Source organism: Paroedura picta, chromosome 3 (genome assembly GCF_049243985.1).
Source record: "Paroedura picta isolate Pp20150507F chromosome 3, Ppicta_v3.0, whole genome shotgun sequence".
NCBI classification, from domain to species: domain Eukaryota; kingdom Metazoa; phylum Chordata; class Lepidosauria; order Squamata; family Gekkonidae; genus Paroedura; species Paroedura picta.
In genome coordinates, this window is record NC_135371.1 from 56,330,554 (window position 1) to 56,353,175 (window position 22,622).

At 44.1% G+C, this 22,622-nt stretch overlaps 3 protein-coding genes across 27 annotated transcripts in view; 2 read left to right on the forward strand and 1 right to left on the reverse strand.

Moving 5' to 3' along the window:
* The window catches only part of PBRM1 (polybromo 1), a 76,450-nt gene extending 69,696 nt beyond the window's left edge, over window positions 1-6,754 (forward strand). For all 24 annotated transcript variants that reach the window (XM_077325789.1, XM_077325781.1, XM_077325783.1 and 21 more), the window contains one exon: window positions 352-6,754. In XM_077325789.1, the coding sequence (XP_077181904.1) occupies window positions 352-524 (173 nt within the window). In that variant the 3' untranslated portion in view covers window positions 525-6,754. The remainder of the gene's footprint in view (window positions 1-351) is intronic.
* On the reverse strand, window positions 6,052-17,156 carry UQCC5 (ubiquinol-cytochrome c reductase complex assembly factor 5). Of its 2 annotated transcripts, none has more exons than XM_077325811.1 (3): window positions 17,005-17,156; window positions 10,054-10,247; window positions 6,052-6,754 (listed from the first exon to the last, which is right to left on the reverse strand). In XM_077325811.1, exons 2-3 carry the CDS (start codon window positions 10,202-10,204, stop codon window positions 6,696-6,698), a joined length of 210 nt encoding a protein of 69 aa, XP_077181926.1. In that variant the 5' UTR covers window positions 10,205-10,247; window positions 17,005-17,156; the 3' UTR covers window positions 6,052-6,695. The 2 variants fall into 2 exon arrangements, with proteins under 2 accessions (XP_077181926.1, XP_077181927.1); XM_077325812.1 differs by lacking the exon at window positions 17,005-17,156 and adding an exon at window positions 16,642-16,862.
* Window positions 17,157-18,616: 1,460 nt separating this feature from the next.
* Window positions 18,617-22,622, forward strand: part of NT5DC2 (5'-nucleotidase domain containing 2) — a 37,188-nt gene continuing 33,182 nt past the window's right edge. Inside the window, exon 1 of the mRNA XM_077325814.1 lies at window positions 18,617-19,093. Coding sequence (XP_077181929.1) covers window positions 18,736-19,093 — 358 coding nt within the window. The 5' untranslated portion in view covers window positions 18,617-18,735. The remainder of the gene's footprint in view (window positions 19,094-22,622) is intronic.

Sequence of the window (22,622 nt, forward strand, 5' to 3'; positions counted from 1 at the left end):
TTGTCCTGAGCCCATAGAGATGGCACAAATTAAATTTTTTTTTAATCAACAACAACATTTGTCATATAACACCTTTTATTTGCTGCTTCTACTGCTGGGCACCTTTAAGCCATCTGTCGACTCAGTGGGAAGGGTCACTGGAATGAGAAAGAGATGGAGGTGGCTTGGAACATGATGAATTACGTGCTGTAGATTAATGCCCATAGCATGAAACTTTTATTCTTGACATAGAAGTTGCTCTCAATTTTTAACTGCCTTGAATGCAGTGGCATGAAGGAGGCATAGAAATAAGTTAAAGTTCTGCGAATATATTAGGGCACTTTTTAACGGAAGGCTATTCTGCCATTTCAGCCCGGAGGCGTGATGTCCATCTCTCGAAAGAACAAGAGAGCCGTCTTCCTGCACACTGGTTGAAGAGCAAAGGGGCCCATACGACAATGGCAGATGCACTGTGGCGCCTTCGAGACTTGATGTTGAGAGATACTCTTAATATCCGTCAGGCGTACAACATAGAAAATGTTTAACTTTTTGATACCAACATATAAAAAGTTCGTGGAACAATAGCAGTTTTAGTTATTGGTGGGGGTGGGCAAACTGTTTTTATTGCCTCTTACTGTACATTGCAAGATTTTTTTTATATAAGGACACTTTTAATAAGTATATTTCACTTTTTGTTATATTATGTTGACTTTTCTTAAATATACAGACTTGTGCATATGGTTCTTTGACTTGGAAGATGATCTCATGTTTGGTTATAAATGCAAAACAATGTTTCATCCTTTTCTTTACTCTGAGATTTCTGATGCCATCCATTTTTAAAATACAAGAGAGTGTTTACGGTTTTGATCAGAAAAAAAAGTGAAATCACTCCTAGTTTGCATCTTAGCGGAATGAGCATTTATGTCCTTGTGTAGTAGTTACTTCTGGCAGATACATCACGTAAACTAAAGTACTTGCTCTAAATAAGACTGTTAGGCTGAGGAAGTGATGGGAATCAACTTGATAAGTGTAAACCATTAATTGTTTGGCTGTTCTGAGGGTCCCAGAGCTTGATATAAAAGGACAGAAAAGCAGTAACTTTGGATAGACTAATTTCCGATTGTTATTAACAGCTCCGTCAAAAAAAAAAAGCAAGTTTGCATGTGCTGCTAGCAGACATGGGCCTAAGGAGAAAGCATATATATATCGTACTTCTCCAGTATAAGATCTCCACTCATCACCACTGCAGCTCCCTTGGGGGAGGAGGAAACATGCAGATGTTTCTATTTTGCTAATTTAAGATGATTCCGATTTTGATAGGAGACATAATGCCTTTTGATCTCCAAATCAGTAACAGAACATTTGTATATTAAAATTATATTTTTAAAAGGTGCAAAATTTTATCTGCAAATACATGTATTTAGGACTTTCTGACATTCCTATCCCCAGAAGCAGAACCAGACATTTCATTCTTCATGCAGTTTTGAGTCAATATTGCAAGTTTGATACAGATTTTTAAACTTGAATTTGAAAGGTAAGTAACAAGGTGTTTGGAAGGGATGCTTGCATTTGAAAATACTTGTTCTGTTAAAGATTTGGTATTTTGTGCGCTAAATGTTCTTTACACTGACGAAAAGCATTGTCCAGTTGTTGAGAATTTTGACAAGCGTAATTACAACTGTAGTGCAATGCTTATAATGACAAGACAGTGTATGATAATTTATAGATGATTCTGTATATCTATATATAGAATCAAGTGCTTAAATTTTTAATAAAACATCCCAGTAAATAAAATGTCCTTGGGAACACAGTCTTAGGGCATTTGTATTAAAGTATTTGTCTTCTTTAATGCTGGTTTGCAATCTGGAGATTACTTTTAGGCATGTCTAAAGTCCTAGGTGAAGCCAGCTAGGCCTTTGTTAACAGGTGCCACCCCACTACATGGAAGTTAGCTGTACAAACCGTCTGGCTTGTTACCTAGGTACATAATGGGATTTCCTAGTTTCATGACCTTCAGCTGCTCAGGATGTATTGAGTAATTTACAAAAATAATTTGACTTTTCATTGTTAAAACAGCTTTAAGTTGTGACAGATATTTGAAAGGCTTGTCAGTACAGTAAGGCACAGATTTGCAGAAATTTCTACTAACCAAGATAAACATGGAATAATGAAATTCACGTAGTATTGTGGTGTGATTCTTATTTTGATTATAAGGTAATTTGATAAAAGATTTGTTACAGCATTGGTTTTAGAAAATGAATCCTTAGGCAGGATAGATAAACTTTATTGGACCTACTGCTAGTGTAGTTATATTTCCTTACCGATTTTTAATGCAAAACTAGAAAATGTAAATTACGTATAAATTTAATTGACAGTTTAGGGCTTGTTTCCATAGAACAGAATAATGATGATGCATTAACAGGAAATAGCTTGTTTAACATGCAAGCCCAAAAGATTCTTCAAATGAGGTACTAATGTATAATACAAATTTATTAACATTATAGAGGAAATATTTTCCTTACTCTAAAGCTGAACAGTCTGTGTACACAGATCCTTAGTTCATGACCCCTTGACAATATTTTAGAACAATACAGGCTCCCCGAAGTGCTGCTATACCAAGGTCTGTGCAGTCACCCAGAAGTTTTCCTTAGCTTTGTACTTTCACCCAGTACCAAACAAATTCATGCTCAGAGATGCTTAAGTCCGAGCTTGGGTGCTGTTCTGGATCGTGGCCAGTATATTTGTCATTACCTCAGACATTGCAGTTTTCAACAACAAAATAAGGCAGCAAGTTTTAGTTCTTCTTAGTACTTAGTACTTAGAACCATCATACCTTTACTAATGCAAACGTTTTTTAAGCGTTGCAAAAATTACACCAAAGAACCTGAAATTTATTTATTTATTATTTATTTTAAAAAATACTTTTAAGAATAGAAAGACACCTTTTGGAAGCTATATATGTCAGAAGGATTAGTGTTGAAAAATCTGCAGCGTTGTCTTTCCCAGGCTTTCAAGCAAAGGGCAGCTTTACCACTCCTAGTGGGCCAGGAGTAAACAATTAGAACTGTTAATGAGGCCTTAGCCTTTTCTTTATGGCAGTGCAGAGCACTGCTCCTAGACCATTGGGCTGGCCCTAATTATTTTAATTTATTCCAGAATTATGTCTCTGTGTACTAGCAGCATTTCAGTAACATATAGGGTTAAAGATTTGACGGCTACAATCCAGTATTGCACAACCAGCTAATGGAACTCTATTCTAATTATAAATTGTTCAAGAAAACAAACTATGTCTTATTTGTGGCCATTTGAACCCATTTGTTGTTTTCCACAGCCATGCTGTATTAGAATAAAAGGATTTTGACAATGGAAATAAAGGCATGGGAAGTGGTTGGCTTGCGTGAGTGGAAAATATATATTTCATTAAACCAATAGGAAATGCTCATCTCCTCCTCCTTATTCCCTGTTTCCTTGAAGAGCAGCTTGTTCATGTAATAATTCGAATTGATGTTTATAACTTTACCGCATATGTGCTTTTGGACCTGGTTAATCCATGCCTCATTTTTAACTCCTGGTTGTATACTCCATTGAGCCAAGTGGTAACTAGTCAATGTGCATGTATTATCAGTTTGTCTTTCTGAGGCTGTTGATTTGAATAAAAATAATTTTGCAGTTTGGATTAACCAGGTTTGATTCCACCATTGAGATGTTACTTTTAGTTTTTCTGTACATGCCCTGTAAAGAAAGCATTGTAACAAGTAGGTTATGTATGCTGTTTGTTTATAGTATTAGATGACCAGATTTGAGATAAAGGGAAGGTATGTGGTGCCAGCAGAACTGGGCACTATTCCCCCAAAGTAACCAACTTTGTTGTAAATGCAAGCAGTCTCTAATTTGTTGTACTGCATGGCTGATGAATTATCATCACCCAAATCCACTGGATCTAAGCAGCATAGGTATGATTATGTTATAGATTTCTAGGGATTATTTCGTATCTATTAGATCAAAATGGATGGAAACCTGTATGCTGGTTGGCAGCTTGGGTGGATTAAGATTTTGTAAATGTAAATTTTTGACCAAAAATATAACGCAACTTCTCTTCTGAACAAATCTGAAGACTGCATTTTTCTGTTGTTAATAGACCCAGTACATTTGATTCTACTTATGTAAAGCACCAGGATCTGGCATAGTCTTAAAGCTTGGTTCTGCATTTATAAAACTCCTAAAATGGTAAATTTTTAAAATTATGGTTGTGCTTAGAAAATAATGTGTCTTGAATTCCTATATGTAGCTTATGCAATATGTGATTCACTGGTTTTAAATATCTTGTTTCATGAGACCTAGGCCTGCATCCACAATTAGAGATTGTGCTGCTGTTCCCTTATAGCTATCCTATCTCTTGCCAGTACAGGAAAATCCAATTGCAAGTGAATGCTATAGTGTAATAATAGCAAAGTATCTAGTAATGTGTGGATGCAGCCGAAGTAGAGAATTCTTAGACCATTACTCCATCTAGCATTCTGTTGAGGAGTGGCTGTCCAGTGTCTTTCCCATCATTTGTCATCTGAGAACTCTTGAGAGACCCAAGATTGAGTCTGGGAATTTCTGCATGGAAAGCTGACCCACAGTCCACATGTGACACAGTTTATAATTTAGGTGGCACAGAAAATCCTAGATCAGGGTAGGCTTAAAACAAATTTTCTGATATAATCTTTTTTGTCAGATCCTAGATGTGGTGTTTTCTCTCAGGAGAATGACCTGTGTTTGTGGGTCTGGTTTCAGATTAAAACAAGTAATTTCCAACAAGCAAATATGACTGCCTAATGCAATTCCTGTTCCATATGGAACAATGAAAGTGCATCTGTTTAGAGCAACCAGAGGATGAGAAAATATGTACTGCAAGTTAAGTTGGTGTGTAATTTGTGTGTCCAACACATGAAAATGGAAGTGAATTAACTACTTTAACACCAGTAGCATTTCTTTGCTGTGGAATCTAATACTGTAATACAACCTTTGAAATAGTTAATCTGAGAAAAATACAGACTTGATCCAGCACAATGGAGCTATGGTAAAGGCAGGCCAAACTTTATATTTTATTTATCTTGAAGGTGCATGTTGGGTGATGACTGGCTTTGAAAATATAAGCTGTGACATGCTGCACTCCACGCAGACCATAGCACAGTTAAGTACATAAATAATAACCTTAATCACCTTGATGCATCCAAGGTTCTCCAATGCCTCAAAAAAAAACTGTGCAGGCTGCCATGCTTTTGGGGGGGGGTTATTTTTTATGTTTCCAGTGGCCCAAAGAAATGGGGCTACTGTGAGTTCTTCATGGGATCAAATATGACCAATGGCTGCAAGGAGGTGAATGCCATGCTTCAAGTCAAATGGGCCAGATAAACAGTTGAGTCATGCTGCCAGACTTGAATGAGCTCTTGTACATCAAAACTGTACTCCTCTCTGGTTGGAGAATTTTACCAGTACTTCTCTTTGGTTGGAGAAATTTAGCAGAATTTTACCAGTTTCCATTTTACCTGGAAAGCTTTTTCAGAAATGCATTATGGTAGGTATTTGCATAGCTTTGAAGTCCTATTAGGTTACACAAAACACCAGAGTGATAGCACTGTTGAATACAAAGTAGCAGTTTAACTTCATTCTGCTGTATCATCCACACAGCAGGAGATACTGTTCTTTCTTTAGTTAACAGATTCTGCCCTTGAAACTTCAAAACAGTCCTCAGGCACTGTACAGGACCATGATCAAGGGTCAGGATATTTTTCAATATGATGGAAAGGCCACTGGCTACTAAATTAAATTGCATATGGGCCTATACGCCTACATTTAAAGGAGACAGCTGAGAGTGATGACTGAAACGGTTATTTCCAGTACAATTCACAATGTTGTGTTCTTGAAATTTTTATATGGATTTACTGCTGGATATCTTAATTTTTTTGTGTGCAACTGAGATCCGCAGTTAGACCTTTAGCACAATCCTTGTTGACTGCAGAATAGCCCTCCCATTAGATATAATTTTCTACTACTTATTCCTAAATGGAGAGAGATTCAGCATAGTTAGTTAGCATTTGTAACTTTATGTACACATATAAACTCATGATGTGTCTCAAGCAGAATAAAGCCCCACTTCTTAAATGCAGTATGATCAGACATGTCACATTGTTCCTGGATACCAGAAAACCATATAGCCCAGGATAAACCAATATCATCTTCTATATCCACAAGAGCAGGAAAGGGATAGCTGAATGAAAGGGATGACAAGACTTGTCTGTTCATCAAAGATATCTCCCTTATTCTGGGAGAGAAAGGATGATTGAGAAGCCTGGGACAGCCTAATGGGGACTCTGCTCCCCTAACTCCATTGGAGGAGTTCAGTGAAATCAATTTGCAGCTCCAGCCTTCTCCCATTCTTCTGGTCAACATCTAAGCAAACACAATGTTGCTTCCTCATACGAATTCAAGGTTATCTGCTTGTAGAGCTGCTTTGCTTTGGTTGCTGCTTCTGGTGGATTACCTCAATCATGGATACTCATATGTGATGTGATAAAGAAGTAGCTGGCATGGTAACTTCAGATGAAAACCACAAAAGTCACAGTGTTTGATTTGAAAACTGGCACAGTTTTTTAAATTTAACAGTAAATATCTGTTATCTATAAAATTTAAGGTTTCAGAACTCATGTGAGCTACTCAGAAGCAAAAAATCATCTTTCTTCCAAACTTTCATGCTGTCTTTCAGACTTCTTTCTGCGGTAAACATCATCTGTAAAATATAAAAACCAGATTATAGAAACAGTTTTAGAAAGCATGTCTCATGTATTTTTTTATGCGGAACACATCTTCTGGTGTGCCCCCTGAAATGGAAATGGCTACGGACATGACATCTTGCCAGAAGAGGCAGGGAGGCGGCCGGTGGAGGAGGTTGATGCAGTGGCCACACCAACCCCAGAGGCCCAGGCAGCAGCTATACCACCACCGCCTGTCTTCCAAGGCTGGTCCCACCCTCAGAAGACCCTGGAGGTGGCAGAGCAGCAAGGCCCAGCACTTAGTCCTGCTCAGTGCTCTGCTGCTATCCGTCTTCCAAGGCCAGTCCCATCCTCAGGAGAATGGAGATGGCTTCAAAAGATGGCCAGAGGCAACAGCAGAGCAGCAAAGCCCAGAGCTGAGCCCCGTTCAGTCCTCTGCCACTGCTCATCTTCTGAGGCTGGTCCTGCCCTCAGGAGAGCAGGGATGGCATCAGAAAATGGGTGGTGGAGGCAGAGCCAGCCACTATCTCGGCCATTATGTGGATTTATGTTCCACATAATGGCAGAAAAGCTGCTTGTCGGAAAAAATTTATTTCCTAGTTACATTCACCAGTAAATTATTAAAGTTTAAGGTGAGATGAATATAAAAGCAAAAGATACTTTCTTTGGGGGGGGAGGGAAGGGGCAGGGAGACTATCAATGGGAAAAGGATTAGGGGAACCACTTTCCAAAAGGGAGGTTTGCCTGCTGTGATTGGGTTTACATGAGCCCATGCTGCTCAACACAACTTTTAAAACTATTTGGGTTTGTTTCAGAAGTGATGAGCACCAATATGGTGCACAATCATCCTTGCTACTGAGAACTTTGTTTCTTTACTGAATGGAGTTGGTTCAATTTTGAAAAATAGAAGTCAGAAAATAACTCTGGTGTGGATACCGCAGCCAGCCATTTTCCAGCTAAGACGCTGAGGGGAGAGGTAAGTGAACAAGCACCCGCACAGAAGCTCATGCACTGGCACACTGCCAGCTTTTTAAACCCTGACCAATTGTGTCATAGTGTAACTAAACGCCTGCAGGCCAATGATATCGAAAGGATTAAAATAACTGCCCACTACCCAAGCCTCCTCTTCTAATCAAAGCTGAAAGTGATGGCAAACAACGGCAAGTCAAATATTTATACATATTGTATAATATTTATACAGTTATTAGTAGGTAGGCCCAGGAAGCAGGAAGCGAAGCTGTCTCCTGCTGCCTCCTATGGAAGACAGCATGAGGGGCAGAAGCGGGTGGTCGGTTTCAGTTGACTGCCCCAGAGTCCAGAAGCGCCCACCTGGCCTTCCACTGAGTGGTCCAGAGACCCAAGGCCCATTTTGCACACATAGGATAATGCAATTTCAATGTGCCTTGGCAGCTGGATTTTCCTGTGCGGAACAGGAAAATTATTTCTAAAGTGCATTGAAAGTGCATTATCTATTGTGTGCAGAATAGGCCCAGGAGGGCCAAGTTCGTAGTGGGGACAGAATGTATGCCTAGTTTCTAGCCGCCTGCCCCAGAGTTGGAGCACACACTCCGCTCCCCACCACCTGCCCCAGAGTCCAGGGTGGAGCAACTGTCCAGAATCCCATCACCTGCCCCAGAAGCCACTAGGGTACAGCAGGGCCATAGTGGAGGCTGGCAGCACTCCTGGCCCCATGTGGAGGCTAGGGAAGACCATGGACACCATGGCGCAGGCTGTCAGTGATTAGCAGTGGTGGCATGCTGGCCGTGAGCAGAGAGGGACAGGAAAAAGCCTCTGATTGGCCCCCAGTGGGGGGGCCCTCTCAATGACGGTTAATCAGAACCCCTCTGATGCCTCCTGATGGTGTGCCAGCCCCTCCAGGTGGGACTTGGGGTGGAAAGCCCTCCACCGCAAGGGTCAGTCAGAGGGTTGGCACATTGCTGGAAGCACCAATCACATTTTATTACTTTTATATATATATATATATATATATATATATATATATATATATATATATATATATATATAATATATATATACATACAGATCTCTCTGTATGTCTCTCTCCCTCTCACTGCATGTCTCTCGGTGTGCCTTGCAGCAGGAGGCATAGCAGGTAATCAGGGCTGGTTTGTAGGAGGGAAGCAGGGCTGGTGTGCAGTTTGGGGCAGCTCTCTCTTCCTCTGTGGCAGCAGGGGGAGATGGCACTCTGTCTCTTGCCATGGCAGCAGTAGCCATAGCAGGTAATTAGGGCTCCTTCTTAGGAGGGAAGCAGGGCTGATCAGCAGCTTGGGGCAGCTCTCTCTGTGTCTCTGCCTCCCTCACAGCAGGAGCGATAGGAGGGGTCTGTGTGTCCCTCTCTGTCTCTGGTGTATCTGATAGGAACGTGGCTAGCATCCAGGGAGGGAAGGCGGGAACTGTAGGGGCAGGGCCAATCAGGGTGCATCCAGCATTGCTGGCTGCACCCTGATTGGCCCTAATCCAACTCGGATACCCGGACACATTCCACCCCTCAGACTGTTTCACAAATATATAGAAGAACCATGGATGGATAAGGATTATAATAAAACTAGTAATCAAGCCCGCTGTAATAAAAATACAGCGGGCGCTAGGCAAGGGAGCCCCCGGCAGTCACGCAGAACGCAGTTGCCAGGGGCTCCTTTGGCCGGCGGCCTAACACGGCGAGAGGCGCGAAGTGCGGCTCACAGTTGCTTCCTTGTCGGCAGGGCGGGAATCGGCCGGGAAAATCGTCAGGTGCTTTGCGCCTGCCAATTGGCCAGGCCGATGGTCTGTCCGGAGGAAGGAGCCAATCGGCATCCTTCCTCATCTCGGACAGAGCCCGCCCTAACTCCTCCCACTAAGCCCTTACAGCTTTATTTAGTCTGCGGCACCCGCGGCTGTGTTAAGATAATTAAAATGATAGATTCATTATAATAATGAAGTTGATGGTCAAGTGTGTATCAGCAAAACTAGTTTGACTATATATGCATACAAATTATTTGCAATTTAAAAGATTGGAAATGGCCTGATGAAATTAAGTACACATCCTCTGGAAAGCATGGAAGGGAGTGAAATTAAGGAGCATGGGGGGGGGGAGCACTGGAGAGGTCAAGATCCATTCTATGGTATCCTGGAGGGCAGGCTGAGAATCATGGGAAAACATTCTAATTTCTTCCCCTTGACTTGTTTGGAAACTTATTTTAAAAGGATAAATTAGTCATACGGATGGGAATGTATAAGCAAGTCTAGTATTTAACAATCACAAAATAAAAGTATCTACTATGTGATGCTAAATAACTCATCCTTAAACAATACTTACAAAATGTCTCTCTTCCAATTTGGACATTGATCATAAACCACTCCATAGTGCCACCAAGGACAAAGAAGAAAGGAAGAAATCTATACACACCAAAGCGCTTCTTTCCTGGCACCATGTGTAATAATTTTTTTATTTTATGCTTGACCAGCATTTTACAAATACTTTAGAGCCTCCACAAGGGTGTTGGAATAATCCTGAAAGACAAAGAAAAGGAATAGTTTATGAATCAATGGGCAGTTCTCACAATGGACTGAAGGAAGCGGGGGGGGGGGTTTCCACAAGGATCAGTATTGAGGCCAGTACTATTCTATTTATTCATAAATGATCTGGAACTAGGATTAAGTGATATAGTGGCCAGGTTTGCAGATGACACGATTATTCAGGATGGTGAAAAACTAAGCTGACTGAAGAGCTACCCCTACAGTGATCCTAGGCCACAACTCCTATCCCTCATCATGTGAAATGATTTTGCCATGTTGAGCACAATTCCACTTGCAAGAGAAGATTGAGAAATAGGAATTGAGCAATTCAGCCCCCTCTTCATCAGCCGTTACAATATCACTTTCTTGTCCCTACAATGGTCCTACCATATCCTTATCCTTTTTCTAACTTTGAATATAACTAAAAAACCTTTTTTGTTGTTATTTCTAGCATTTCTTGCTAGCTTAAGCTCATACTGAGATTTAGCTTTTCTAACACTCTCCCTACAAGCACTGGTTATTTGTTTATATTCCTGTTCGGTTATAAGGTCCTCCTTCCATTTCCTAAATGAATCTTATTATTCAATTCTTTTGAAAGTTGTTTATGGATCCATCCTGGTTTATTTAGGTTCCTCCTAGTTTTCCTTCTCAAGAGAATTGTCTGTGATTGTACATTCAGTATTTCACTTTTGAGAAACTCCCAACCTTCTTGGACTTCCATCTCCTTAAGTTTTTCTGACCATGGGATTCCAACCAACGTGACTTTAAATTTGTTAAAATTTGCTCTCCTGAAGTCCAGCCTGTATGTGTGTCTACGTACAGCTTTTCAATCCCCCAAGATCATTGGATGATCTCCATCACCAGCTGGATAGAGGCGGGTCAGCCGTATTGTTTCTCCTGGACCTATTGGTGGCCTTTGACATTGTGGATCATGACTTGCTGGTCCACTGCCTCGCCAGCACGGGGGTAGTCAGCACAGCCTTGCACTGAATACGCTCCTTTCTCCAGAACCGGACCCAGAGGGTAGTAGTGGGGGAGGAGTTCTCGCGCCCTTATAGACTCCCTTGTGGGGTCACACAGGGCGCGGTTCTCTCCCCTACATTGTTTAACATCTTCACGCACCCTCTGGCACAGCTGGTGCGTAGCTATGGACTGGGTTGCCATCAGTACACTGATGACACCCAGCTCTATCTCCTTATGGACGGCCACCCGTACTCCCCCCCCCCCCGGAACCATTTGCCAGATGTTTGGAAGCAGTATCTGAATGGTTCGAGCAGAGTCGCCTGAAACTCAACCCCTCCAAGACGGAGGTCCTGTGGATGGGTAGTAGGGGGCAGGATCAGGAAGTGCGTTTACCCACCTTGGTAGGAGTACAATTTACCATCGTGCCCCAAGCCAGGAATTTGGGGGTGACCACTGATGCCTCCCTGACTATGGAGGCACAGGTCAAAAGAGTAGCGGGCCAGGCATTCTTCCATCTTTGCCAGGCACTTACTAGCACCCTACCTGTCCCCTGAACACTTGGCCACAGTGATCCATGCAACAGTCACCTCCAGAATAGAATACTGTAACTCACTCTACTGTAACTCACTCTTAATCCTTAGTCCTTAATCCGGAAACTTCAGCTAGTGCAGAATGCAGCTGCTAGGGTCCTCACTGGGACACTTTGGAGGGCCCACATCCAGCCTGTGCTGACGCAGCTGCATTGGTTGCCCATTGCTGCCCGGATTCAGTTCAAGGTGCTGGTTCTAACCCTCAAGGCTATAAGCAGGTTGGGCCCCACATACCTGCAGGACCGCTTACCGCCCTGTGGGGGGGAAACCTATTGGTTGTTCCCAGTCCCAGGGAAGCACACCTAGCCTCAACCAGGGCCAGGGCCTTTTCGGTCCTGGCCCGTACCTGGTGGAATGAGCTCCCGGGTGAGTTGGGGGCCCTGCAGGATTTGACATCTTTCCGCAGGGCCTGCAAAATGGAGCTCTTTCGCCAGGTTTATGGTTGAGGCTGGGACCAGCGGAGGAGATTGGCTGCCCCCCCCCAGCAAAAAAAGGGGTTGTGGGCCTGTGGACATCACGCCACCCCATGCTCTCAACGCCTCTAGTTGGGATGGGGAAGTAGGTTGGAAGACCATCCACCATGTCATGGGTTTTTAAGTCTTTTAATAAGGATGTTTTAATGGGGTTTTAAGACCATGTTACCCGCCACAAGCCCATTGGGGAGTGACGGGATACAAATCGAATAAATAAATAGATAAAGTCCAAAATCACATGGTCACTACTACCAAGCGCACCTACAACTTTTACCTCGTCAACCCGTTCTTCCCTATTGATAAGAATCAAGCCTAAAAAAGCAGACCCCCTGGTTGTCCCTTGACTTGTTTGGAAAATCATTTCCCACTTTCTGGGAAATGAAGTTGTCAGCAAGACAAGTCAAGAATTTATTGAGCTTTTCATTTTTAGCAGAGCTGGTCTTCCAACAGAGAGCTGGGTAATTGAAAACTCCCATGACCACTAGGTCCTGTCTCTCTGAGAACTTTGTAATTTGGTCTAGAACAGCGGTTCTCAACTTACACCATGACTCCAACTGTGGAGGCAGCATGTGCTCACGGGTGGACTGTGTGTGCAGGCGCAGGTGTGCATGCACATGCACGTGCAGGCAGTGACACAACAATCCAGAGGTGGCCAGTGCCATGGCTCCGCCACCTCCTGTTACTACTGCGGGCCACTGCGGCAATCACCATTATGGTGACCCCTCAGGAAGGGGCCAGGCGACTCCAAATGGGGTCAGGACTCCAAGGTCGAGAACCACTGATCTAGAAGCGTCTCATCCAAGTTCACCTGGCCTAGTGGTCTATAGTAGACACCCATCATAATAACAGTATTATTTCCTACTCCTTTTATTTGTACCCAAACATTCTCAGATGAACTCTCATGTTTAGACACATATATCCTCAAAAGTATATATATTCTTAGCATATAGTGCCAATCCTCCCCCCACCCATCTTTGTCTGTCCCTTTTATATGAGCTGTACCCGTCAATCCTATTATTCCAGTTGTGAGAGTTATTCCACTAGGTTTCTGTCATACCTATTAGATCATAGTTCCCTTTCTTTATTAGAACTTCTAGTTTACAAACACATCACACATACACCTGACAACTTATTTCACAGTACTACTATAGTAAGTTTTTATTATTGTTGTTCTTAGGTGCGAAGTAGTGTCCGACCCATCGCAACCCCATGGACAATGATCCTCCAGGTCTTCCCTGGAGTCCATTTAAGTTTGCACCTAGTGCTTCAGTGACTCCATCCAGCCACCTCATTCACTGTCGTTCCCTTCTTCTTTTGTCCTTAATCGCTTCCAGCATTAGGCTCTTCTCCAGGGAGTCCTTCCTTCTCATGAGGTGGCCAAAGTATTTGAGTTTCATCTTCAGGATCTGGCCTTCTAAGGAGCAGTCAGGGCTGATCTTCTCTAGGACTGACCGGTTTGTTCGCCTTGCAGTCCAAGGGACTCACAAGAGTCTTCTCCAGCACCAGAGTGCTGGAGCCTCAATTCTTTGACGCTCAGCCTTCCTTATGGTCCAACCTTCGCAGTCATACATTGCAAATGGGAAAACCATAGCCTTGACTAAACGCATTTCTGTTGGCAGGGTGATGTCTCTGCTTTTTAGGATGCTGTCTAGATTTGCCATAGCTTTCCTCCCCAGGAGCAATCATCTTTTAATTTCTTTGCTGCAGTCCCCATCTGCAGTGATCTTGGAGCCCAGGAAAATAAAATCTGTCACTATCTCCATTTCTTCCCCATCTATTTGCCAGGAATTGAGAGGGCTGGATGCCATGATCTTTGTTTTCTTGATGTTGAGTTTCAAGCCAACTTTTGCACTCTCCTACTTCACCCGCATCAAGAGTTCCTCTTCACTTTCTGCCATTAGAGTAGTATCATCTACATATCTGAGGTTGTTGATATTTCTCCCTGCAATCTTGATCCCAATTTGTGACTCCTCTAATCCCACCTTTCTCATGATATGCTCCGCATACAAGTTAAATAGGCAAGGCGACAGTATACAGCCTTGCCGAACTCCTTTCTCAATTTTGAACCAATCAGTGATTCCATGCTCGGTTTTCATTGTTGCTTCTTGACCTGCATATAGGTTTCTCAAGAGACAAATAAGATGCTCTGGTATTCCCATCTCTTTAAGAACTTGCCACAATTTGTTGTGCTCCACACAATCAAAGGCTTTAGCACAGTCAATGAAGCAGAAGTAGATGTTCTTCTGGAACTCCCTAGCTTTCTCCATGATCCAGCGTATGTTGGCAATTTGATCTCTAGTTCCTCTGCCTCTTCAAAATCCTGCCTGTACTTCTGGAAGTTCTTGGTCCACATATTGCTGGAGCCTAGCTTGTAGGATTTTGAGCATAACATTGCTAGCATGAAAAATGAGTGCAATGGTGTGGTAGTTTGAACATTCTTTGGCATTGCCCTTCTTTGGGATTGGAATGTAAACTGACCTTTTCCAATCCTGTGGCCATTGTTGAGTTTTCCAAATTTGCTGGCATATTAAGTATAGCACTTTTACTGCATTGTCTTTTTAAGATTTTGAATAGTTCAACTGGAATGCTGTCACCACTAAGGCCCATTTGACTTCACATTCCAGGATGTCTGGCTCCAGGTCAGTAACTACCCCATCGTGGTTATCAGGGATGTTAAGCTCACTCTTGTATATTTCCTCTGCATAATTTTGCCACGTTTTTAAAATCTCTTCTGCTTCTGTGAGGTTCCTACTGTTTTGGGCCCTTATCACAGTGGTCCCCAACCTGCGGGCCGCGGCCCGGCGCCGGGCCGCGGCTCCCTCTCCCCGCCCCCCCCCCCCCGCAGTAAAAAACTTCCCCGTCCGCAAGCTTGCAGCCCGGGAAGCTTCTTACTGCGGCAGGGCGGGGAGAGAGAATCGGGGCGCGGCCGATGTGCGGGCGCGGCTCGCGGGGAGCGGCCCGATGCAAGGCAGCGATCCTTGAAGGGGGACATTAAGCTTTTATTCAGCACCAAATGTGAGCTAGGTATGCATAACTAGCTCACCAAAAAAGGGATTTTCCCTTCAAACCTAATAAAAATCTGCCTTTCCCCTGCTTTCACTGAGGTCTATCTGAGTAAGAAAAACTCACTTCAGTGTTTTTCTGCCAGCAAGGTCGGTGGTTTTATTTCCAGCTGGTACCTTGAGCAGAAACAGAATTCATCACTCGGGGGCTAGGCTTCAGTAACTCAAAGACAGCCTAAACCTCATTCTCAGACATACTTCAATGCACCGCATTTACAGAACACTATGAATTCTTGGAAGGGGCATAAAAGAAAAACAGTTATCCTACACCTTGAAGAAGGGATGAGAATCACCATGTCATGAACTTGAAATAGGTGCCTGAAGTTAAAAGGAATCACCTAACAGATTATGGAGAAAGCTGAGAGAAAAGACAGAAACGTAAAGCACAGAAAACGAAAAATATAATCTATCTCATGCTCAATAATCAAAACTGGGAGGATATTGGATTGTTACTCAGCATTTTAATAAATAACTACATTTTTCTAACAAAAATATGAAAGGCAAATATTCTAGTATTTTGTCTGCAATAATCACCTTAATAATTTTAACATAAGGAATTCAAAGTGTATTTTATTCTCTAGAATATCTTAGAGTCATTTAAGTACAGGTATTGCCAAAGTCAATGTGCTAAGATTGCAGCATGACATTTAGTGAATTCTTTCATCATTTCATTGTGTTTTAGGTCCAAATTCACGATACTTGGGCCTTGGGGATTGCTGATAGTCCAACAGAACAGGTACAACTGGCCACCACATATTTCTCTCAAAAGTTTTAATGTGCATTCAACAGATTTGCTGTCGTTGTCAGCCATTCAGTCATGTCCAGCTCTTGGTGATCCCATGGCACAGCTGTAGCCATGATGCCGAATCCAGCACCACCTCCCTCAGCTGTGCAATGTCCATCTCAACCACCTTGGCTTATATGCGAGTCAATAGGTATACCCAGATTTTGTGGTAAAATTAGGTGCCTTAGCTTATATTCGGGTTGGCTTATATGTGAGTATATATGGTAATCGATTCTTCTCTTGTCCAATTTTTTCATTGTCCAACTTTCACAGCCGTAAGAGGCCACTGTAAACATGATAGATCTAACTAATCTATATTTGGCACTCAGGCTTATATCCTTGCTTTTATTTTTATTTTATTGGATTTACTTACCACCCTCCCTTCAAGTTCAGTTCACATGGGACAAAAACAAGAACAATACATCAGACTCATTGACTATGTGGAATGAAAGGCAACAACAATAATAATAGCAATAGAGAAAATAACATTCTAAGAGAGTAAACAGTCTACCAGACCTATGGCTGGTCAGTGCAGGCGTATGGGACCAAGGGGGAGAGGATTCGGGGGGCCAGTCGATGTTGCTTCGTTTTTCCAATGGCATAATTCTGTTTAGGACCAACTATACTCCCGAGTACACAGATGTAATGCGAATCAACCAGCGGCGTGGTGATTTGAATCCGGGTCTGTGCGAGGCCGCCCCGTCCGACACCCCCCACAGAAATGAGTGGTTCTCGGAGGCCCTTCAGGTTTTACCGCAGGTTTGAAGCTCCACGAGGCTTTTCTTTTCCCCCCACTGGCCGCCACTAACTCTTCCCCGCTGAGCGAGAGCCCGGCCCAGCCCCGCCCCGCCCCGCCCCGCCCCGCCCGCGGCCGCTCACCTTGGGCGCGAAACCTGCCACGGGAAGGACGAGGGACGCCGAGCTCCGGAGAAGGGGCCGGCGGTGGCCACGTGATCGAACGCTTTCGAGAAACGGGCCCTCATTGGCTTGGGCGTTAAGGGGGCGGAGCTTGCGGGAGGGGCGGAGAGATCTTCGGCGTGGCGCTGGTTTATGCCTCACGGAGGATAAAGGTGCTGCCTTTTAGAAACCTGTGCAGTCCGAAGCCCCGCTGTTTGCCCAACAACAAGCCTCACGAAGCAGCTTAACGGGCCATCTTGCAGTGTAAGGGCGGGCAAGCCGCAGGCTAAAGGCTGCGAGCGCCTAGTTGTGTTTGACGACCCCCGCCGCTATCTCATTATCAAAGAGTTGCGTGGCGTAGCGAGCCGCAGTTAATGGTACGGTATGGCAGAAAGATAATAAGCGGCCTTTATTTAGTTTGTTTATTTGTTTGTGTATTTATCTCCCGCCCTCTCCCCAGGGACGAGACAGATTGCAACAAAATAAAATTACATATTCATACAGAAATACAAAAATAGGAATGCAAGGTAAGTTAAATAAGCATTAAAACAGAAAAACAAATTTAGCGTCCAGTAGCATCTTTAAGACCAACAAAGATTTATTCAAACTCTGAGCTTTCGTATGCACGCGCGCTTTCATGACATGGTATCTGAGGAAGTGCGCGTGCACCCCAAGGCTCACGCCTTGAATAAAACGTCAAGGTGCCACTGGACACTGAATTTGTTCTGCTACTTCAGACCAACACTGCTGCCCGCTTGAAAAGTGGAGTGCTAAATGTGCCCAGTTCCCTCTGTCATACGGGAAAGGGGTGTGTGTTTGTGTGTGTGTCATTTTTTTTTTAAGCTATTCTGTAGAAGTCGAGCCTAGGGAAATGGCTGGACCATGAGATTCCTTAGCTCGCTTCTCAAAATTGTATTCATTTCAAAACAGAATCGATTTAAATTGCATCTGTTGGTTGTTAGTAGTCTTGTTTGGTTATGAAATAACGGAGAGGAATGCATTTTATTTTATTTTTAAATCAAGAGGATTTGGGTGGTAAGTTCTGACTAGGCTCTCCTTATAGACTTGCGTAACCCCCCCCCCTCCTTCTTTATTACCGAGGTATTCACTCCAGGGCGCAAAACTGCCCGCACTGGTGCACAATAATCACCACAACAAAAGCAGAGTCCAGTGGCACCTTTAAGACCAACAAAGATTTATTCAAGGCGTGAGCTTTCGAGTGCAAGCACGCTTCCTCAGACTATGAGTGCTTGCACTCGAAAGCTCACGCCTTGAATAAATCTTTGTTGGTCTTAAAGGTGCCACTGGGCTCTGGTTTTATTTTGTTGTGCTGCTTCAGACCAACACGGCTACCCACTTGAAATAATCACCGTGAACATTTTAAATACCCTCCAGCGAGGAGGGCGCAAGGATACTTGGGAGTGGTAGTTTTGGAGTCCGAAAGATCAGGCAAGGATCCTTGGTTAAAAAACCTGACAGGACTACAGACCCCAGGAGGCACCATGAATCACTCGCGAAAGGACGTCGACCCGCAAGGCTCCTAGAGGAGGGTCGCGGTCTCGGGATTGGTCGCTTTGGCTGGCTTTTCATTGGGCGGGGGAGCGCTGGATGCAGCCGACCAGTGTCGGGCGGGCGTCGGGCGGGCTGGGAGCTGCGGCGGGAGCTCCGTGCTTCCCTGGGGCGACGGTCTGCTGAGCCTCCGGGAAAGGGGCTATGGCAGCCGGCGCGCTCAAGGCTGCGAGCAGCTGCCTCTGGAAGGGCGGCGGGGCCAGCCTGCAGCTGGTGGCGGCGGCTTCCAGCCACGGCGGGGGCTGCTCCCAAGCGGGCCCTTGCGGTGGGGGCGGCGGCCCCGTGGAGGGGCGCGTCGGCTGCGGCCAGCAGCAGGCCCACCGGCATGAATCCGCGGGGCATCCCCAGCCCCCCTCCGTAAGCAGCAGAGCCAAGAGCCCGGCGGGAGCCGCCCATGCCTTCCCCACAACGGCCGCGGCGCTCCCGGGCAGCCCCGCCGAGGGGGTCGACGCCAAGTCCTACCTGTGGGCTAGATACCACGAAATGAAAAGGCTGGTTTACGGTGAGAGCTGCCTGGGGCCAGGACTCTCCTGTGGTTCTTGGCCGGCTCTGACGCTTTGGGCTAGAAATAGGGTCTGGGCGCGACTCCAGCCGAGGGTGCCATTCAAGCGCCGCGCCACGACATCGGTCTCGTTGAAGGCGACACGCGTTTAGGTCAGGTCCAAAGACGCCTTCAGCCAGCCAAATTGCCATTAGGAAGACGCATGCCGCGGCTGTGGTCTGAGTTCACTAGGGAGCCCTGTGGCCAGACTCCATCTGGTTGCCTTTTGCTTGACATTTGCTGCTGTGCACAGAATGAGTTCAGCCTGTAGCCAGATGTGCCGTTTCCAGACTAGGGAATGGTATGAACGCACACTCGCTCAAATGTTGATCTAACAGTTCAGTAGCACCTTAAAGACTGGCTAAGTGTGTGGCAGGGTATGAGCTTGAAAGATATTTGAAGAAGTGAGCAGTGACTTTCCAAAGTTCATATCCTGCCACAAAATGTGTGGGGTCCTTAAGGTGTTACTGGACTCTTGTTCTTTTCTGCTGCTAGAGACAGAATAACATGGCTCAAATTTTGATATCGAATGTTTATCAGGGATGCAGTTTAGTGTCTTAAATTATTTGAATCTTGTGCATCTGGTCTGCTGGGTTCATGAAACAATATTTTTAGTAGGCTAGCTATAGTACCTTAAAGATTACCAGATTCATTGTGTGATAAGCTTGGACTTGGACCCATTACTTTGTGAAAGTTTATTCTACAGTAAGTCTGTTAAATTTTAAGGCACTCTGGCTGTATTCTTCTGTGACTTCTAAACTTATTTATGTACTCATTGAAAAACCTTTTGTATCCCAAGTAACGGCCTATTAATTGTATAACCAAGGTTACATAATAGTTGTATTGGGAAACTGTCCCTTCTGCAAAAGCTAAATCCATAATAATCACCAATTAGTGAACGATTGCCAAGTATTCTGATAAAAGATGTGGAAGCGTGCAGTGCCGAATACTCTCGGCTTCCCATGTTCAGCATCTTACTTCATGGTTAAGTTTTTAAACATTGTTTTGTTGTTTTGTTTATGAATTTGTGAACCACTATAAAAGACTGCTGCTGACTTTGAGCATCGATGTTAAATACTAGGTGGTATTGTGAAGAACTAGTAAAATTTCTTTACCGTATCTAGGTATAGTTCTATAGTTCTATACCTACTACATTAGGGAATCCTAAGCATGGTTTTCCACAGCCAAAATTGCAAATATACCAATACTGGAGACAGAGAGAACTGCAAACTGATATATTAGTAGGTTAAGCCTGTTGCAGCCAAAAATACAACGGGTGCTAGCATGGTGTTAGGGTGGAGTGGAATGCTTGGAACTGTTGGGTTGGAAGGAAGGAAGGAAGGAAGGAAGGAGCCAAAAAAAAAAAGGATGGGAGGAAAGAAATAAGAATGGGGGGAAATGGATGGGAGGAAGGAATTAAGAAGGGGAGGGAGAAAGGGATGGGAGGCAGCCCCCCCCCAGCACAGAGGCCAGCCTGCAGCCAAGCAGCTCAGGAGGAGCCGCCCTGAATCCTCTCCCCTGGCCCCCTCCCACCCGATTTTTTGCCTTCAGGGCAGCCAAAGGAGCTGGGCTCTCGCAGGGTTCCTTTGGCTGCCCTGAAGCCTCCCCTGGCCTCCCTCTGAGTCCGCGGCTTCAGCGGCAGGCTCAGAGCAGGAGTGGCACATCTGGGACGCGCTGGGCGTTCTCCGAGGCCAGCGTTGAAGCCTGGCCTGGCCGCCCCCCTCCCCGCCTAGTCTGCCCCTTGGCCCCGAACTGACACTCAGAAGAGCCAATCAGGAGCCGCTTCATGGCTCCCTATTGGCCCCTTTGAGTTTTTATCCCGGACTCGCCCTGCTCCTTTCTCCACCCACTTACCCCTTACCCTTTTATTTTTACCACTCCCGTGGGAGCGGTTTACAGATTATTTCAGCATGCAAATGTTAGTTTTTGCCATTTTAGATGTAGGAGAAAGTAAAAGTGAACCTGCCTAATTTCAGTTCACAAAAGAAAGTGGGTTATATGACAGCAACAGGACTAGCAACATAGTCAGACATTATGTCAAACTTTATAATATTGAGCTGTTTGATAATGTTTGCCATCATATATACTATAGCCAATTAATTGGAAAGAAAATTAGTTAACATCATTGAAAATACACAGTAATGATATGCTACCATTGCAGGTTAACATTCATAAAAATCTTTATACTGCACATTTTGAGTGAATAAAACCTTGTTTTTAAAAATATTTCATTCAGAAGAGGAAGGAATTCTGATATTTTTTTCCTTTTTAACTGGGTGGCCTTGCATGTTTCTAGGCAGCTGGGGCAGGGTATTCTTGGTGGCCAAATTGTAAAAATTCTTCTTCTGGCTTTGGAAGGCCTTTGAATTGTGTGCTGGATGAGTTGCTGTTGGGTTTTTCTCATATAAATATGTTGTGATTTTAAGAGAGACTTTTTACTTAATGTGATCTTAAAGTGCATATTGAGCCATGGAGGGTTCAGTTAGGATCACAAGGCAGGATCTAAAGTAAAGGAATAAATTCTTAACCTGAATAATTTTTTGCCCCTAAGGCTGTATATGAGACATGTGAATAAGATTACCTGTTGTCAGACACGTTAGTATGAATCCCAAATTTTAAACAAATCTTAAGGAGATGCTTTGAAAACCTCTCAAATTTATAAACAGAACCTTTTGCATTGCTTAATTATTTGACGGATGGGGGAGTGGTCAGAGATATGGCATAGACAAGAACAAATATTATTTAAAATGTACAGATTTGTCAACTATAGATAGGGTTTTCACCTTTAGTCTCTACTCTGGTTTTGTTGAATCATACAATCATAGAATAATAGAGTTAGAATGGACCTCATGGGTCTAGTCCAACCCCCTGCGCTATGCAGGACATTCACAACCCTATCACTCATCTACTGTAACCTGCTACCGCCTTGAGGCTTCACAGAATCAGCCTCTCCGTCAGATGGCTATCTAGCCTATGTTTAAAAATTTCCAAAGACGGAGAAACCCACCACCTCCCAAGGAAGCCTGTTCCACTGAGAAACCGCTGTCAGGAACTTCTACCTGATGTTTAGACGGAATTTCTTTTGAATTAATTTCATCCCATTGATTCTGGGATGCCCCTCCGGGGAAAGAGAGAACAACTCTGCTCCATCCTCTATATGACAGCCTTTTAAATACTTGAAGATGGTTATCAAATCCCCTATCAGTCATCTCCGCTCTAGCTAATCAGACCAAGCTCCCCCAGCCTTTCTTCATATGTTTTGTTCTCCAAACCCCTCACCATCTTTGTTGGCCTTCTCTGGACATGTTCCAGTTTGTCTACATCCCTCTTCAACTAGGGTGCCCAAAACTGAACACAGTACTCCAAGTGAGGCCAAACCAAAGCAGAGTTAAGCAATACCATCACCTCTCATGATGTGGACGTGAAACTCCGTTTGATACAGCCCAATAAGTTCACTATGTAAAATAGATGTGTTAAAGATTAATAAGTG